The following is a 20322-nucleotide window of genomic DNA, read 5'->3' as shown; positions in this document are numbered from 1 at the left end:
TAGCATTATAACAAGTGTGTACAAGTCCAACAATAAGATAAAAATGAAAATGTCAATTCAATTTTAGTTTCAAATGTATTTTTTATTTACTTTTGTGTTTAAAAAACAAACAAACAAATACATCAACAACTGAGCTGGCAAAATCAATTTTCCAGGTTTTATTCAACCCTGCTTGAGGTTCCTGTCCAAGCATACAGGACGAAGATACTAAATTGCATACAGACACTGAAATGAGAGGTAAAAAAATAAGTAAAATGTTTGCACTGTTTGTCCAGCTGTCTATTCCTGTCACATTTTGGTAATTTGACCTCAAGTATTTTTTCAACGGAGCCAAAGACATAAAAGCTATTAGTGTTTTTTTACAGGAAAATGTGGACATTAAAATGAGTCAGTATTTTTTTTTTTTTTTTTGAAACAGCACAAACAGCAACTTTGGACCAGCAACATGTCAATGGAGACTGAAAATCAATAACTATTATAAATTAGAACACAGGCGTTGGTTTGCCTCTGAAATGTAACTGAAACAACTGAATGCACCTCAATTTTCTGTATATGCTGTTTTAACATTGGGACTCAGGAGACTTTATAATTCCCATATTGAGAACAAGTATGAGAGACCACGGTGGTTATAGTATGTAAGGGGGGTTGTGGAGGGAGGGTTTTACAATAAAGAAAACAAGAAAAAAAGATAAGATGCTTGGATACAATTTGTAAAAATGTGTCAACTTTTCCCCAAAAATAATTCTTTGTATATGCTATGTGATCCTTAAAAAAGAGAACATTTAATGATTCTTTCCAATTAACACATATGTTGAACAATCTGTGGATCTCTCAATTTGTGTTTTAAATAATCCTACTAACTAGCTGTGGCACTCTTCACAGTGTTAAAGAAAAGACTACTCCATTTTTTGAACTCTCACATTAAAACACGTCTCATCTTTAAAGTCACAACATGTTGCTAGGAAAACCATAAAATGATCTGACAGAAAGTACAGAACAATGTAAACAGCACAAACGATGGAAACTCTGCAACATGGAACACTTTTTATGACTAACCGATGCTCCAGCACGAATGCTGGCAAGTATTTTTCCTGCAGCATTTGTTAGCTTTCATGTTAGCATGAATGCTTGCATGTCAGCTAAATACAAAAAAAAAAAAAAAAAAAAAATCAGACAAGCTATATCAATATTCATGTCAAAAAACAAGGTTAAATTGCACAAAAATGAAAACAATTATTTGCAGATGCAAAATACAGCATGATCATACACGGACCTAAGAAAAAAAATGATATGCATATACAGTATCTATATTATGTACACACACACTGGACATCCTTTACAACTACTGAGAACTCTACACTGTACAATATAATCTGCTATAAGAACAGTTGCGCAAAATACCATTTTGATATACAGTAATACTTTTTTCTTTTACAATGTACAAGTTTAAACTGTCCACACAAGAAAATGCAAAGCACAAGCCCAAAAAGGCCACAAAAGTGCATGTTATCAGGTCAGTTGGAAGCCACTGGAAGGAAGGACTGGCATGAGAGTGGGAATGAAAGCTGCCAGTATTGTACAGTAGCTTTTCCACACTCCCAACCGCAGTGTCTTGCAAGATTAATAATTAGTGGAGGGAAATCTGGAGTAGATATTTATTATACATGCAGGCATGCATGCATGACTGCAGATGCGCACGACGTACACACACACACACAGACACACACGCACACACAAACTCTCTCTCGCTCTCTTGAACATGTTAGACACATACATACACATAGAACCAGTTAATGGGGTGCTGTTGAATTCCCACCAACATTCTCAGACTCCAACATTTCCCCACACTGTCACATTATATTCAAGTAGTGGCATTCCAATGGCAGATACTTAGTCTGGGTACCTTTTGGACAGTCGCACACTTCACATCTTGAAAAGGACACGTTGGTCTTATGTTTTCACACACAGATTTCAGAGTCCTGAGCAGCGACTGGGCACTGGAAGAAGCTGGCCTTGTACATCAATCTTATTTCAGTTTGCACAACGAGACAGACTGGCAAACACTCAAGGCCAACTTCAGCCAAAGCATGTCACCTCCAGGCACGGGATCATATAGAGGAATAAAAACACTAGAAGAAAGTCAGCTTTTTCATATACTCTTTATAAATACTCTGAGGCATGTGAGTGACGGGCCATCACAAGCTCTTCATTGTGTTTCATTGTATTTGGCCAGTGAGTGCACTGCTTTGCATGAACTTCAGGCCATCCAGGGGTCAACTGCAGCATTCAGAGGGGAATGCTTGAAAACGTACTTTCTGTAGTGCAAAGACGGGTGGATTAGGACCTGTTAAAACAGACTGATGTCTTTTGTTTTAAGTGAAAATATTCTTCTCACAATGGGACATTCCTCAACTGCCAGTAATCAAATCTTACAGTAGTCTAACAGCATTGAAGCAAGTGTGTACTAGTGCAGACAGAATAGTGCCAAGTGGAAATACTTTGATAATTGAAACTGACCTACATTTAGTTGTCTTTCCTTTCAAATGCAGTGGTCTTCAAGCATTCCCCTTTTGCAATATCATCTCTGTAGAAGTGAAAAGGGTGTTTGTTTTTTTACTTTTCACTCAGAGAAAATGAAATGACTCAAACTAAAACTCTTTCCTTTAAGGCCACTGAGTTGTGCTTAAAATAGTTTCTTTCAGAGGTACCTTCTGTTTAACAGATGTCAAACTTTCTCTATCTTTCTCTTTCCTTTCTCATCCTACTCATATATCCTATTCTGTGACCTACAGCGCCCTCTATCTGTTCCAGCAGTCTGATAAAGGGAACTGGAAGTGGAGATGCTGATGTGGTAACAAAGGAACTTCCTCCTTCCTTTTTCTTCATCTTTTTTTTTTTTACTTATTTGTCCTTTGCTGGTCCTCTAGAGTATCTTCGGTTTTCCTTTGGTCTTCACTTTGACTTTTTCCACTCCCACTGTTCCTCACCAAAGGGCATCCTTCTCAATCATTTGGCTAACCGCTTCTGTCTCCCTCTGAAACCAGGAGGGAGACATGCCTGGTGGGCTAACGACCAAGCAGGTAGACCACCACTTCATAGGTGCACATCATGATGGCGGTGTTGGGGATCTGTCTGACCAGGTGGGTGGTTAGGCCACGATACAGCGCTCGGTATCCCTCCTCCCTGGGTACTGTAATCAGAGTTTGGAAGAACGAGCGGTACTTGCTTCCCTCCTCTCGTAGCCGTGTGCGTATCACCTCTGCAATTTGAAAGCAGAGGAAAGTTTGTTTAATTAAATCTTCATAGTGCTTTATATCTATTTCAGAAACTCGGAAATAATATGAAATAGTGTAATTGCAAATGTAAATGTTATTTTGAAGTACTCATACATTTGTTGAAGTGTTTAAATTTTACACTAATTTCTCTATTAGAATTCAGGGGAAAATATTGTAGCTTTAACTTCACTCAATGAATCTGACACCTAAAATATAATACAGCATTCAAAGCAGTTCAAATGAGCTCCACCTCCATCAGCTTCAACAACATAATATCACTCATATGGGCCATTTTTCTCCATCACAAAGTAATTTTACTTTAAAATACTTTTACTAAAGAAGAAAATCTAAAGAGTTTTTCATCAATTATTTTTCCATGTCCCAGAATGACTTCAAACATTCACAACTGAGAGTGTCTTAAAAAAAAAATGACAGTATGGTAAAGTAGAATATGGGCAAAGCTAAATGATAAACAACTGTAAGTCTTGAGAAGTAAGAAATGTAAGTTTTGAGAGACGGACTGTTGATTTTGAAAAGTATAGAATATCCCAAACTTCACCCTAAAGAGAAAAACTAAGATGAGCGAGACTGGAGTTTACCATGGGGGTAGGCGATGGAGGTAGCACAGGTCTTGGAGGTGGCTGCTGCGAGCATCATGCCCACAAAGTCAGAGGCGTCTTTGACAGACTCCACCTCGTCGTCCATGCTGTTCTGGGCCTTCGCCTCCAATAGTTTCCGTTTGATGCTCTCATAGATGACAAAATGGATAACAGTCTCAGAGATTCCAGCGTATGAGGCTGACATGCCCCTGTAGAAACCTCGCAGACCGTCCATCTGGTACACCCGCTGCACACACTCAAACGCATTCATGCGTCGCTCTCCCCGGTTTCTGTGGTCATGGAGACACTTAGAATTAAAGTCCAACAAAAGCACAAACCCAGCTTCTTAGGATTTTTTAAAGAAAGTTGCTGATAGGGTTCTGATAATATATTTCTCACCTGGAGTCCAGCTGCAGGCGTGTCTTGATCAGCCAAATGGGATTGGTGGCTGTGATGGCGGTGAACCCTGAGAAATTCAGTAAAGTGCAAAGGTTCAGACAGATGCAGAGACACTCAGGAATACACAATCTAATTATCAACATTAAATAATCTACGCTAAAAAAAGACAGACAAAAAAGCACTTCACGAAACAGGATCAACTAGTGTTGGTCTTTTTCATGAGCTTTTTGATTTCAATGATTGAGAATAGATGAGTATCTGTATCAATATCATCTCTTTTCAAAAAGTCATTCATTGAGTTACAGTCGTTTTGTTTCACATATTGATCCTCTTTGTGTGAACTGCTTCTCAGGTGCATGTAAACAGCTCTCTTCCTGAAGTAAAGTATCTTAACTAACAACAGTGCATGAAGGCAGCAGCTGTAAGTGCTTTATTGATTCATTTATCATCTTGAAAAATATCTAATAGCAGACTGGGAAATGAGGCCAAGCAGCAAATTCATTTTAGGCCTTTGAGTGTGGCAGATTGTTATTATTCTGCAGCCTAATTCATTTCTTTTAAATGCTAATGAGAGCTCTTGTGGTTGTAATAAAAATCACTCACAATTATAACATAAGCTCATTTTAAAGAGCTTACAGAGGCGGTCTGTTTTTTCTTTTAATTTGCTTTCAAATACACACATAACTACAACATAAGCCTTTTATTAAGCACATCTGTTACACCAAAACTTCAAGTCACAACAAAGCTGTGACATTGCTCAAAGTCTCATTGTAAGGTTAATATGAATGTACTCCCTTGTTAGTCCTTGAATGTGTGTATTTTATTTATTCTATAACATTCAACAAACCAGCAGTTAACTGGTTAGACACTCAAGACAGGCTTTTGGCCTGATGCTAGCACAGCTATAGTACTACAGCACATAGAAACAAAGTGGTGTCTGGAGGAGATTCTTCAATTATTCAGCAGGACTAAAGTGGAAAGTCTCTGACTTGGAATTAAGTACAGACTTCCTAAAACTGATGGGCAGCTGTTTTCTAATGTACACCTTAATCTTAGGCTGATCTAAAACAGGGGTCAGTCAATAATTGAGGTGCTGAAAATACATTAATAAAAACACCTTACAATATATACTTAGCACAGGAGAATGTGTGCATGTTTGAGTCTTTTACAGGTGATATTTTGAACAGTCATTGGGTTTTTGTTTAGTATGAATGCTAGACAATGTACAGTAATGTAAAGCTTGAAATGGGCATAAAGTTAATTAATGTGCACTTTGTATCATTACAAAATGACACAAAGGCCGTGTAACTTTTTTTTATACAACTGATGTACCATAGAGAAATAAAACATGGCCATTTGCAGAACACAGCTAAGACCAGAGCAAGTCTATAAAAAAAGAGGCCTCAGTCACATCTAGTGTATCAGTGCAACACAGCCCTACGTTAAGGCAACTGCGTGAAGAGGAGAGGATGACACAGGTCTGTTGAAGAGAAGAACATAAAGAAGAAGAAGAGGAAGAGGAGAAAGAAGAAGATAAAAAAGAGGGAAGTAGAAGGAAGTAGCGTCTATGGCGTGTACTCACGAGGGAGGGGCAAAGCTCCTCCAGCTCCTCCCCGCTGCAGCTAGTAGCCTGCAGATATGGGGGGCTCAGATGGCGGGGATGTCCCACCCAATCACGCAGGGGTGAAAGCTTTACAGTAAAGCCCTAAAATAGACACAGGCTTTTCTGTACCACAGTCACACACAAGCAGCAGTCACATCCACCCCCAACCCAACCAACCACCAACCCCATCCCACTTTCTGTATAGGTGTATGGAGAAAAGATGGGAGGTGAAGGACGGCGGTCCGCCCCCCCCCATCTTTTCCCAAAACCCGTATCCCAACTCTAAACCCCATCCCCTCTAATATATTCTCATACTTTGAATCAGTTTACATTTGTTTTACTTCCACTTTATTCCCAGATCATCCCTCACTTTATTCCTTTTAATCAACTGGAATAAAGAAAATGTCGACTGAACAGAAGTCAACCCAATCCAAAACTCCAGCTCCATCTCACAAGAGCGAGGTGAAACACAAGTGCAAATACAAAGGCACAATTAAAATTGAGGATGTATTCTTTATAACCATCCTTCCATTATCAGTTTACAATGTAGATATTAGAGAAAAGACGACATCAAATGCTTAATAAAATAAGGAAATGAAGAGAGGCAGGGGGAAATGCTAACCTTGTCGTTTTGACACTCTGCAGTGTATGATGGTGATGAAACATGGAGACGGAAGGAAGAGACTATATTATGAATATGTGATGAGATATGGATGAACTCACAGATGACACAAGTGGGACAGTGAATGCAACCAACCCAACCAGCCCCAAATACCTCTCTGGACCAAACCTGATTATTTCAAAAGTGGGATATGTTTAAAAATAACCTTCAGATGTCCTTTCATGAGGAGAAAAATGTGACGCCAGAGAGTCAGTCTATTTCTAGAGAAACACATCAAATAACTCCTAAAGGAGTTATTAAATAAGTCCAATTCAGCGTCACACAAAATGACATTACTTCATAAATACTATGTTCACAGATGTTTTTAAGTTACCAAATGCTCTCATGCAAAGTTTCAATATTATATGTAAAATGAACAACCTAATGTTCAAAATTACACTGATGTAGTTGTGTTAGTATGACAATCTAATAATTTCATTTGAATCGTTTGTTGAGTTTGTTAATAGTTTGGGTTTTTTTTGCTTTTCTAAAATGTTTATTATGAACGTTTTAAATAATTAAAAAATTATTATTATGTTTGTTTTTTACAGGCTTTCATTATTAATAAAATTGATCATTTTTATAAAGCGTGTCTGTTAATTACTACAATGGAGTAATTCATGAGTAAATAAATGTAAATAAAATAAATGATCTCATTTTTTTCATCAGTTATTCTTCTGAGCCAACGATATACACACAAAGAATGACTCAACATATATTTTGGTGTATTTACCACCATTTATGTATATAAACCTCAGCAAAAAACAATGGCAGGGCCATAAACTTCTATGACAAGGCACAAAGTTACTTGACATACATTTCTGGAATGGAAATGAAACTGGATCTGCATCAGACATGTTGCTGCATGTGGTGCACAAAGATCCTTCTATAGGCACACAGACCCTGTGCGGTTTCTCCAGAGTTTGACCTACATTCGGTGATGGAAACATGCTTTAGATTAACTGCTGGGGCGGGGGGGAGTGGCCACCCTTCGCCTAGTGCAAGAAGAGCCACAACTCACTGCAGGGAGGCCATGGGAGACAGTGATTCTGCAAAGTTACTTCGTAAAACTGGAAACAATTATCCAGTCACCAGGGTATTGGTGTCTCCTGCAAGCTGAATCTACTCTGAACTGTATCAAATAACTCTTCTATTGCTCAAGCTTGGGGAGAACACAGATAATATGTGCAAGTGATAGACAATGACACATTTGTGTTGTTCAACTTCACAGATGTTTGTCCAAGAAACCATAAAACAGCTTTTCAGCATGTCTGGCTCATGGCCAAAATGTATGTAATGCATCATTATTTCATTCCAGGTCCTAAAGATAAAAGTATGTAACTGCCGTGCTCATAAAGAAATATGTGCAAAATGAAGAAAAACAGAATTCTACAAAGAGTGTTTAAGTATATGAAATAGACAGCTGCATGTGTTTTAAACTGTTGCCACTGCCAGTACTATTGAGGTTAAACTTCATAATTCAACTAGTTTGAAAAGAGTCAGTCATGTTGAAATAGTACCTGCCTTTAAAATGATGGAGTGACACCAATTCTCCTTGAAAAGAAATGACTGAGGCACAAATGGTGTTGATGGATGATGACAAAAGACAAAATGGAGCACATTGATTACAGCCCTGTGTAGCAGTGACAAGGTTAGCATTTCTTTTGTGCTGACAACATGAAATCCACAGAATTCATTATTTTACCGTTACTGCGTTGCAAGAACAAGACTAAGGGGAAGGGGGTAGATGTGTGTCAAGACTAGGCAATAACAAAACCTTATAATAACAACCTAAAACTACAAACCAGCAGCAAACACATTGCCGTAAGCAATGGTAATATCTTTACAAATAAATAACCATTACGAACTAACTAATATTCATAAAAATCACCATGGTTTTCATCATACCAGTGTAGAGAAATGGGGTGCTACCTGACGTGTCCGCCCGAGTGCCAGGGGCCCCGGTTGACCTTTGGGGGCCGTGCTCTCTCCTCTATACACACAGAGTAAAGAAGGGGGCCCAGACCACACTGTTTAAGTAACAACTGGGATGTTAAACCATTTACAGAGTCCTCTGAAGAGGGCTCAAAATTAAAGAATACAAAAAAAAGGAAAGAGGGGCAATGAGAGGAGAAAAAAAAGGAGGACATGGGGGACAACGGGGCTTATATAGGAGGAAAGCACAACCTAAACTTTGAGGACCATGTGGTGTCACTCTTTTTGTCAAACAGGTGAAAATACATAAAGTAGTATAAATGTCAGCAGTGGCACAATAAAGCTGAATATGCCTGGCTGATTTGTCTTATCTGCTGAGACTACTGAGATAAGCTTTCGCCTCCTCTGCTATATGTGGGCTGTCAAGGCCATAGTCAACTGACAAGTATTATCTCGGTGTAGTTACAGAAAGTAAATTCTCACAAGAGTGAGCAGCAAAGATCTGATTGGCATCATTTAAGATACTTTATTAGTTGTTGTTTTAAAATGTTCCTAAAATGCCACAAAATTAGCTCTGATACTGATATAACTGATATATAATAGTACAGCGATTTTGACAAAATTGGTCTCTGTAAATGTCATGACTTAGTTTCACAATAAACTAACTGAGGCTGGTAGCGCCATAATCCATATTCAAGGTTATTTTGATCCTGAGAGTCTTAAATTGTGCTTTCTGATAAACCCCTTATTGATATATTTGTGTACATGAAACAGCTACGTAATGCCTACTTACAACAAAAAAAACTAGCATTTAGCTTTAGCATGCTTTTAATATTAACAAGTTTGTGAAGATCCCACTATCCCACACATGTATGTACTGTATATGGCAAGGGGGTAAAGAAGGGAAGGGGGTGGAGTAATACTCTGATTTAGTTCAAACTGTGAAAAAAAAACTGATGAAAAGAAAAAGAAAAATGAAATTTGTCTGAGGAAGACAAACGGAATAATTCTTTAACATGTTTTTTTTTTTTTTTTTAAATAAAACCCATCAGTGAGATACACTGCCCAGGCAGACTGACAGACAGACAAACAGACAAACAGGCAGAGATCACAGACAGACAAGACAAACAGACAGACAGACGAACAGAAGGGAGGGGGAGAAGGAGCAATCATTACCTGCCAGCCCAGCTGATACCATGTGCACATGGGTAGAGTCTGGCTCCAGCACGCCATTGAGTTTCTCCTTAGCTGTTGAATAGGCAGCAAAGTAGATCGCCCTGTAACATGTAACAACACGGGGACACAGGTTAGTCAGAAATGAAAAACACTAAAACACACACACTCTTTTCCTACAAACAATTAGCTTCTTCAGTCTGAACACATTTACCATTGCTCAAAATAATATATCTGCAACAAAAAAAAGAATGATGAGCATCCATGAATTGAATTCATCAGTTAAATTCCATCAGTTAAAGACTGTGTAATGTGAATTCAGACATTTTCTTCTAAACACATTAAATAGGTCATAAATGTATTTCTAAAAAAGGTGTTAAAAGTATTTCAACCATTTAGATTTGAATTGTGAAGCTAGGCTTCACAAACTGTGTTTCAAGATTTCTGTGTTCAGGATTTAGTGGGTGGGTATAAATACATTCAGCGCACACTACTACTACTACAGTCTACAGTTAGCCGAGTTAGCCGCCGAGTTAGCGGCAGAAGGCTCTCAGACCTAGTGTCCATGTTTCTGGTAGAGGTGGTGACTTTGATTGACAGGTCACACTTGGTAGGGGGCGGGGTTTCAGCAAACTCGGCGGGCACTACCACAACGTTTGGAAGCAGAGAAAGAGGCTGATTTTTACACAACTTTGAAGCCTAATTTCATATATTTGGCGATTTTTTTAATCATTCAAATTTGGCAGGGTGATTAACAACACACTTTTCTCTGGTATGTCAAACTCAGAACACATATTTATTCTTACTTTACACAGACTTTAAGTAAATAGGAAACCTTTTATATAATTGCCAGATTTAAAAAAGAATAGCAATAAGACCAAGTTAACCTCAATATATATGAAAGCCTTATTTCAATTGCCTGAGATAAAATATTGCCTTAACTGTACATGAGGGCTTGCAGCAGAGCTAAGCCCAGCTAATATGTAGCGTAAAAGCCACTGAAAGGAGTTAATCTGTGTGTGTGTGTGTGTGTGTGTGTCTCAATCTCATGGCAAGCTTTAGTAGCAGATTTATCTCTGATGATCCTAGCTCCTCCTCACTAAATAAAATCACAGGATTTAGTCAATATTCCCGCTGACTGGAATTACACATCCCTGCCCTGCCCTCGTTCTGAATAAAAAGTATGCACGATCACAGTGTTCTGTGTATGACAGATGAATTATGTGAGCGGGTCTGAATGTTTATACGCATCTCTTATACGTAATGAGTGGTGCTGGTGGTACAAGCTGTTCTGTATGCACATGTGTGTGTGTGTGTGTATGTGTGTGTGGCTAATGAAGCCCAGAAGCATGTCTGGTAGGCCGTACACTCATTAGTATCAAAAGATTTGTTTTAGTTTTCCAGCATCACAATCAGAGTGCGGTTTCCAAATTATTAACAAGAGAGAATAAGTCTGCAGCTCAGCAACCAACAGCTGCTTTTGTAGCTAAATAAAGCAATAAATATGTTATTTAATGCAATTATATTGTATCTAAAACATACACTTACCAAAATTAAATTGTAGTTAAACTCAATGGTAATGTTGCATCTTTACATGTAACACATGTTACTGTTTTTCAAGTCAATTACAACAAAAATTGCTTATATTTTTTGGTGCTCTAATAATTAATGTGTGAAAGTTAAATGCGAAAATCAAAATCAATCAACTTCAGTGGAGGAGTTCTTTCTATTCATAGCGTGCATTTTTATTGTACTTGTTTCATAACTAGAACATACCAGTGACGTAAAAAACAATCCCTCCATGCTGCTGGCAAACACGTGTCCAAAGATAAATATAGAATAAGAAGTAATATACAGGGGTGAATTAAGGAAATTTGATTAATTAATTAATAAGGTATCCTTGACATCTGATTTAGCAAGTGGAGCCATCGTTAATTGTATGCACGAATTTAACACAAAATAAGTTTGATATAGCTTCAGTGACAATTCAGTACAAAATATAGATATGATATATAATTCATGTGTAATATCACACAGCCTGAGAATACTGATCTGCACTTGACACAAGAGGATCTCAAAACTACACAGAAGACAGAAAGGGAGAGATTGTGTGTTGCCAATGAGTTCATCTGGTTTGTTCCTTATGTAACAACATGTTCTTATAGCTCAGTCTACTATAGCTGTCATGACCAGGAAACTAGCTGCCATTTCCACAACTGGACAACCGGCCCATGTGACTGAAACACATACACACCCAGGAGCATTTTATGCCCCTCAGAGAGTCTGAGTCATACAGGGTGAGACCGCATAGGCCGCGAAGGACGAAGAGGATAAAACAATTCTGAATTAATACAGGAAGTGAATGACAAACATGGCGGGACAGGATGAGTCAGAGAGAGAGAGAGAGAGAGAGAGAGAGAGAGAGAGAGAGAGATAAACAAACCAACGCAGGAGAATGACAATGGCCATGTGATGCAGCAGTAGCTGGGGAGGACTAGACAGGTCAGGGAGGGGGATTAGACTCAAACACAACTCTCTCATTATAGGAACTCCATTGTGATAATATACAACAACAACAGTCACATGATGGTAGTGTCACTGCTGGCCGCCTGCTGCTGCTGCTGCTGTTTCATTCAGACTTTGATCTACTGAGTTCAGGCTGTTATGCAACTCGAACCAGCTTAGAATGAAGGAACCTGCTCATTTCCGCTGGGATTTGGAGCTAGGATTTACATGGTAGTGCTGTAGACTTTAACTACATTCATTTCGGTATTTGTGGCCCGCTATAATTTGCTGCAAGCTTTAAGCTTTAAAAAAAAAAAAAAAAATCTAAGAAAACCTGGCAGAAGCAAATGCAGCAACAAAAACGTGTACCCAGGTTTGATGTAATGTGTGAGGGAAATGACGCAGGAAAGACCTTTGTATCTGATAACTGATTGTGCTGATCGAGTTTGATTCTGATACTGTGGTGACTTACTGTGTCACTTATCAGATATACAAATGTAGAATGTTTTCTCTTTCTTTTGATTTTATTCTGTATATGTGTGCTATTGCTAAAGACATCACACAGCAGGAGATGGTAAGCAGGACAGGGTATGCAGCACTCCAAGATTATTGTAGGTAGTACTGTACTTACCTGGAAGGTGCCACACCCACAAGATTGGGTCCGAGTCCTCTAAAGAGTGAACGGGCTCCCTCTTTCTCAATGATTAACCTGTGGGGAGAGAAAACATTTTAATTCATGTTTTAATATACAACAAGCACACACACAATACATTTAATATCCATATAATATGCTTTATATAAGGTTATATAGTTAGATTAATAATCATGTGATTGCATAGAGGAAGGATGTCCTAACTGTGCAAGCAGGTGTTGTCATGTCAACAGCTGCTTCTTAATCCTTTAATCCAAAATGCTCAACAAAAATAACATGTGAATATTTCATTTTTAATGTTAGGAAACTGCAATCCTATGAGCGGGATCCATTCTGAGGTTATGTTAGAGACACCGTTTTTTATCTCACAATAGTGTGTAGAAAATCAAGAAATATACAGAGTTAAGTAAAGTACTATAGGGAATAGAAAAGAAACCCAACATATCACAGAGGTCAAATAGCAGAGATGACATTTCATTTGGCAGCACACCTCTGTTTACAGCTACATTTGTACCTAATGTGGGACGCCTAAACAGATGAGCGGGTAAATTATAGCTTCTTGGGCTTTCTGCCAGGGCACAACACTCAATACAGCCTGACTTTATAAACAGGGTCGCTATCAACATACTGAGAGACCCAAAATAAATGGCACCTAACCCTGCTCTGGCAGTGTTTATAGTGGTGTTACAGAGACAGCTCACGTGTTTCATTATCTCTTTTGTCACCTGGGTTAAAAGTGTAACCTAGTAACCTCTTTCAGAGAAAGTGTGTCCTATCATTCACCTCCATGCACTGCACATTTTCACACACCCTGCTTCAAGTGCAAATAGGAGACTCCAAGGTCTAGATAAGAAAATGGCTCCCGATCTGAGCTATTTGATTGTATTTCGTTCATTTGCGGGTTTCTGGCTCTACATTCAGTATAACATACCTTAGTATACAGAGATTTACTTAAATAGCATACAGAGGTAGCAGTGACACTGTTCCCCACAGTCCTACAAAACAAATAAACAGAAATAAACATACTCTGCTCTAAAATGGAACAAGACCTTCACCTCACTACATGTTGACCAGCTTTTGACTTTGTTTTTCCTTTCCCTGCCATATCGCTCTATCCTCTTCTGCCCTACTCTCTATTACTCTGTAATAGCGGTGTACAGTTTCTGCCAGCGGTTGTTTATCTCAAAGACAACTCAAGAAGTTGGTTTATGTCGGCACAAGTGAAGTCAAACGTGAGAGGTTTCTCAAAGTTTCTTAATTTATGAGACTATTACTCCAAACATTTGGCAGTGGAAAATTCCAGTCACAGCAGCTTGTGCACAATGCAGTTTGTTAAACACTGTGCTGTGCATGTGTGACATACTCTAACGGTCATGGAAATAGGTTGCTAGAGAACAAGAGTAGAGCCTCGTTAGTTAGGTTGAATATTTACTTAAAAGCTGTTAATCCCTCACTGACCAACACTGATTACTGCTTTTCAGCCTCACCGGCTTCCTGTACCATCACATAAATACTGGGGTGACATGTGAGGCAGATCAGACTGAGATCTGATATATTTTGAATCAGCATCAAGTCGGCAAACACCACAGGTTCCAAATAAGCAGTTAACCAATGTCGGATTCCCCTTCAGTCTCACTTCCCATCATTTTGGTAACTTTCCACTATGTCTAGTACTGATACGGTGAACAAAAGACATATCATGTTTCCAAAAAAAAGGAACAATTTCTTGTGTATTTCTTACGCTGATTGCCCAGTAGTGGAGAAAGTACCCAAAATCTACACAGAGCTTTAAGGTCAAAATGAGGCATACAATGATTTATTTTGTCTTTATTTGTTCTACTGCCTAAATATTTTGGTTGGTTTGATTGTTCTGTAAACAAGTAGCTCAAGCCAAGAACAACACAGCAATCCAAAAAAATATAAGGGTCTACAGTACAAGGTCCTCAGGGAGGGTTTTACACTTTTCAAGTTTGTAGCTGCAGTGGAACCTAACGAATTGCATAAAATGAGAAAATGAATGTTACTGTACTACTACTGTGGTTAAATCCACCTTGGGCCCGCGCTCTAACAGCGCCAAGGAATAATTGTGTCTGAAGGAATTATTATTATTATTCTCATTGGCTATTTGTGTTTTTAAATGTCAAAGTCTTTCATCGTGGCGCAGCTTAACTTTAGAGTATCACAGTCAGTTGCGATTTTTGTGTCGAGTGTGAACACCACTGAGGTCCTAAACTGACAAACATGCGCATATTGAACTGAAGTGACATCATTTGTGCAACAGGCAAATCATGAACATGGATCACATGGCTGAGTAGCACACATGCCACATGCCTGGATTATTAGCTGTGGAGGTCAGCAGACAATGATAATGCAGACGATAAGAATGAGAATGGGAAGGCAACAGTTAATGTTCACTGTGCTGTGAAGTGCTGAAACTGAATTATAACAAAATACATGACACATTAAAAAAAAAATCCTGAATTTCTGAATGAACTGTAGCCAGACATATAAATCAGATCTTGGACCACATATGCAAATGATCCTAATCTGATATAAAAAAATCTGATTTGGTTTGTTCAAACTTCAATGAACAAAATCTTATCTAAGTCACTGAGTCACTCAACTGTAAAAACTTAAACTTTAGCGTGTAATGTGAACCTTGGTCATTAACAGCCAAAGAACAACTTCACTAACGGACATCTGCTGTGACAACAAACACAGAGCATGTGTCACAGCTCATAGACTGATTACAAAACTTACCAGAAATGTCATATGTGTCTTACAGATCTTCCTTTTGTTCCTGTCTTTGCTATCATTAAACATGTAATAAATCTCAGAATACTTGCAGGCTGACACCTGCAGCTGTCAACTTCGGCTCAACTGTGCCTCTCGGTGCATATGTGCCTCTGTTCATCTCCATTCCCACACTGTATGTATTCAGGTTGCGTCTACATATAGCTTTGTGTTGTATAAAGCTTTGTGTTGTATAAAGCTGTCCATGATTTACACATACAATTTGAAAACCATTCACAATTGTTTTCTAAATAATAGTATAAATATTCACTATTCATTTGACACAGTTAAAATTCTCAAGCTGGTTCAGATTATGATCAATTAACACTTAAAGCAAAAAACAATGAAACTGTATCACAATATTACAAATTCCAAGCAAAATGATTGAACAATACTGACTGACAATTCAATATATTTTAGCCAACTGTATTTGTTAAAGTAAAACCTTAAGATTTGCTTACAGTCAAGATAAAAATAGTATCCTCCCTCTTTATCCTTTAAACTTGGTAATACTCCTCTTTTACCCAGACAGCCATCTGGCACATTGAGTGTCATTGTCCTTACTTGAGACAATGCAGAGGCCCTGGCGGGGCTACGCGGGCCACACTTGCTCCGTTGACAGTGTTGAGCTGGACTTCAGAGATGTAGAGAGTGATGGAGGAGGACTGCAGTCTGGTCTTCACCACTTCCAGAGGACAAGTCAAAATAGCACCAACTGTACCGCCACATCTAGAGGGATTAAAACAATTGTGTGAAAAAAAATGCTTGAAAAAAAATGTTTTTTATGTTAACATGAGTCATGTCATATCCTATTGACCTATGTCCTATTCCCTCTGTCAGGTCTTTTGTTTGTTTGTTTATTTATCTTTTTAAACCATCTTATTATCCGTAATACACAATCTGTTATTCCTCTGAGCTAAACTTCTAATCTAAATTTATCTACAAGCAGGCACAGATCCACACACCGTGACCTGATGCCACCATACTCAAGATACCGAGATGTGTGAAGCTACCAGCTAAAAGTGTCTGACTGGTTTCATGATGCAGAAAACAACCCCCAGCTCAGTGTAACTGTGACCACTTTGCTGACTTTTGCTATCTGAGAGGGCAAAAATAAGATGTTGTGAATATCAGACTGTTGTTCAGGTGTTTCGCTGCACTCAAACAGACATCTGCGCTGTAAATAAAGGCATAACTGCTTACAAATCAACTGAAGAAACTCGTGATCACGTTGCTTAGACTTTGACCTCAACTGCGACTGAGATCACCAGCATGTAAACAAACTAAAACAATATTATTTCCAATCATTCTCTGAAAAACATAATGCATGGAGCACAGATCAATATCACCACATTGTCCATTTGCATTGATGTGGTTTAAATTAATACACTAGTTTTTAAAACCAGGGCTGCCACACATAATCTCAAAATAATGTTCTGTCAGTACACCACTGATTGTGATTAGTTGATCCTCTCTGCTTTCACCAGAGGCGTGCTGCTTTCCACAATAGGGCTTGTAGGTTAACAGTCAAACCACCATAAAATTAAAAAGTGCTTGTTGACTATCGAGGCAAATGCTCTTTGGGTCGGGTTAACTTGTGGCTCTACAGTGGGGTACGCTGACATCCTGGCAGCTAGCAGTGAATTCCTCTTTCTGCAGTCTCTTTCGAGTGGCAACAGCTATATTTACCTTTCAAAAGACCGACCCACATTCATGCTCGCAGGCAGCGGTGACCCTTGGCCTACTTTCTAGGCTATGCTGGCTGCTGCATGTGTGTCTCAACGGCTGTGGACTGTGAGAGGAAAGCACTGCGCTGAGGCCTCCAGCTCATGTTTTTTGGGGAAGAAAGAAAATCTGATTATGCTTATTCAAGAAAGCAAAGTCTCAGAGTTTAAATCCCTCACAGGAGAGATAGGAGAATAATTGTGGTGTAATGAGATTACCATTTCAATGTCAATGGCTTGGTGCAGAGATGAAAGGAGAGGTAACAGACAAATAGAAACTGAAGACAAAAGGTGTTAAACTGTTACATGTTTTGCCTGTTTTTACATTTTCTTTGATCAACAACTTTTCAGGGCGTTTCACAGAATGATGAATCAGAAGTGTTGCTGATCTATATACAGTCATCATTCCTCTATCATGGCCTCAGTCATTGGTCTACAAAGGATTCTCTCAGAAACAGCAGAAAACTTGAACTTTACCAGGGTTTCACTCTCTAAAAAATTAACTCCCACCTACAGTTTGGACAGCAATACAGTATAAGATGACCGTTTCTGGGACCAAATACTATTAAACAGATCTCTGAGCAGTAATGCTCATCTGCAGTACCTGGAAGTCCTTAACATTAAGCAGTGTTTGAAACAAACAAAGAAACTGAGTTCATGAGATGTTGGAAGTAGGGGTGCCATCAGCAGCTTCCCTTTACTGCATCAAACTTTTGGTGCCTAAATTTGACCTACTTTCTATCATTGATGTTTCCTTTCAACATAAAGGATGTATGCTTTCTTAGCCCAGTGATGTGATTGTCAGAAAAGATAAGCCTGTCTCCTGCTCAGAGTACTAAGTCAACAACCAGCCAGGACAGTATAGTCTGCATTATCTTGAGGCAAGAAGGGCTCCTTAGCAACCTAGCAGCAACAACTGTTGACCTACTTCAATAGATTTAATACAACATATGCTGTAGCCTCTACATGAATTCATAATATACAAAATGATGAATGAAAATGTCTGCAGTCTGTAAATGGCACACATTAACATGATGAGCATATATATGCCATCTGACATATTTACACAGACGTACACGCACACACCAATTTTTACATGTTACAAGTGAAAGACAGCTGACAGTAAAAGTACTGTTTCCAAATGTGTGAATGTCCATGCAAGAAACTTAGCAAACTGCAGGTACCTATTTTTCTATTTTAATGTTCTGTTTCACATAATTTATCCAGCATCATTCATAGCTCAGTCTAATCAGTACTGCTGTGTTGGACAGTGCTGTCCAGGGTGGGGCACCATGAAAGAAGAAACAGTGTGAGGGGATGAAGTAGTCCATGTGCAATAGGTGAGGTAGTCCATGAACCCCCCCCCCCCCCCCCCCAGCACCCCTTCCCAGAAAATTGTGCCAACATCCATGGTTATATGCATCACTAAAGTAACACTAGATAAAGAAATAATTCATCACACTGTTCACTCCCCCTGCACTGACCTGCAACATACGTTTAGTCTCAGTCACCAAAATAATGTCTCAGTTTCTTCAAATGCAAAATCTCTGGTGAAAATCAGTATCACTGATGTGACTGCAGTAGAGTTACATAAAGCTGGTGACAAAATACGCGTAGACCGGAAAATAACTACATTCTCCTTCACAACCAAAGCATAAAGTAATGTCACCTCCATGGAAAATACAATTTGTTGGTTATTTACGAGCAAACAAAGATCGAGTTAAATGCCTCAAAGTAGTCATTGAAACTACATATACGCCAAGATTCACCCTCTAGGCACGTTTATTTTAATACTTAATGATGAAATTTGTAATATTTTGTAGTGTTGACCGGAAGTCAGATAGTGATGACAGTGACGCGCACACCGTTGCCAGGATTGTGACACATGCACGCGCGGACCTTGTTAGCTAGCTACATGGACAAATGAGTCATGTTTTATTGCTGCGACTCTTATAAAGAACAATATCAGAATTACCGTAATAAAACGGTGTTATTTGACTCACCCTCCAGCGAACAAATGAACCAGTGTATCCCTTTGGCTCATTATTTAGCATGCTCTGCCAAGCAGCGCACCTCGGGGCTGCGGCAGAGGGTCAAACACTGGCTCGGGTCCCGTCCCTTCCCGGTGCTTTCTGCCTCCGTTAGGATGCGCACGTCGATGATGAACCAGCGGTGGGGGTGAGTTTCGGTGATTCAGATTGCAGTGGGCCGACAAACCCCCCTATGTCTCACTGTTAGCTCTGCTTCCTCTTTCTCACAGCTAGCTTCTTCTCTTCGATAAAACTACTGGACAGCTGCGAGGTGAACAAGGCTGACGGCTGGTGGTGAAGCTATTCGTAGTTCTAACTGGTGTTTTTGTGTCACATCCACTAGCGTGTCTCGATTTTCTCCTCTGCTTTCATCGCTGCATCAAGAGGGAAGGAGGCAGTGCTGCTAGTATTTACTGTACAACCATAGGCTGGGAAACACGCGCTGCTATTGGGCAGCCGGACCCGTGACGTCAGGCCGTCTCCGCCTTGATCATGCACTGTTCACATGCTCAGCAGTTAATGAATCAGAGATGCAACATGTGCAGGTGCAAGCTGGAAATCTCTGTTATCTCTCAAAGCTAAGAAGACCTTTACATTGCACACGAGCACGTGGCACACTTCTGCAGGCGGGTTTATCTCACTGAGTTTTAATTTTGGGTGACCTTTGATTAAAAAACAAAACCTTCTTCCAATGTCATGAACTCAACAAAAGTGCAACTTGCTCAGTATGTCAATTAAATGCAAGTATTTGAGAATTGTTATTTTAACTGGTCATCAGTTCAGTTTGTACAGTAGGATTAAATCAGTGGAGGATTTAGATATGAGCGAAATGGGCAGCTGCCCGGGCAGGTACGTACCATAAGAGAAGACACTATGGGTTTCTATCGGTTATTTACACGTGAGTCAATATGTTGTCACCGTGCGGGTCAATTAACCTCGTTCCAGTGTGCGACCTTGTTCTACTTCCTGAGCT

The 20322-nt window shown here is 39.2% G+C and overlaps 1 protein-coding gene across 1 annotated transcript; it reads right to left on the bottom strand.

Annotated features, from left to right (window-relative positions):
- Nucleotides 1-2976: 2976 nt before the first annotated feature.
- Nucleotides 2977-19728, bottom strand: LOC128368955 (solute carrier family 25 member 36-A-like). The gene is made up of 7 exons (XM_053329886.1): nt 19323-19728; nt 16160-16324; nt 12782-12859; nt 9649-9749; nt 4274-4340; nt 3875-4164; nt 2977-3259 (listed from the first exon to the last, which is right to left on the bottom strand). The coding sequence occupies exons 1-7, from the start codon at nt 19361-19363 to the stop codon at nt 3066-3068; spliced, it is 936 nt and encodes a 311-aa protein (XP_053185861.1). The 5' UTR covers nt 19364-19728; the 3' UTR covers nt 2977-3065.
- Between the last annotated feature and the right edge of the window lie 594 nt (nt 19729-20322).

The sequence above is a fragment of the Scomber japonicus genome, chromosome 12 (genome assembly GCF_027409825.1).
Source record: "Scomber japonicus isolate fScoJap1 chromosome 12, fScoJap1.pri, whole genome shotgun sequence".
Taxonomy (NCBI): domain Eukaryota; kingdom Metazoa; phylum Chordata; class Actinopteri; order Scombriformes; family Scombridae; genus Scomber; species Scomber japonicus.
Note: the sequence above shows the minus strand (reverse complement) of the source record. Positions and strands in the feature narration are given on the sequence as shown.

Excerpts from the sequence above, each read along its gene's own strand:
- LOC128368955 (XM_053329886.1), bottom strand. The coding sequence starts at position 19,363 with ATGAGCCAAAGGGATACACTGGTTCATTTGTTCGCTGGAGG. Across the intron at positions 9,750-12,781 it reads GTGGGTGTGGCACCTTCCAG|GGCGATCTACTTTGCTGCCT; the intron begins GTAAGTACAGTA and ends TACATGTTACAG. Across the intron at positions 4,341-9,648 it reads GGTATCAGCTGGGCTGGCAG|GGTTCACCGCCATCACAGCC; the intron begins GTAATGATTGCT and ends TGAATTTCTCAG.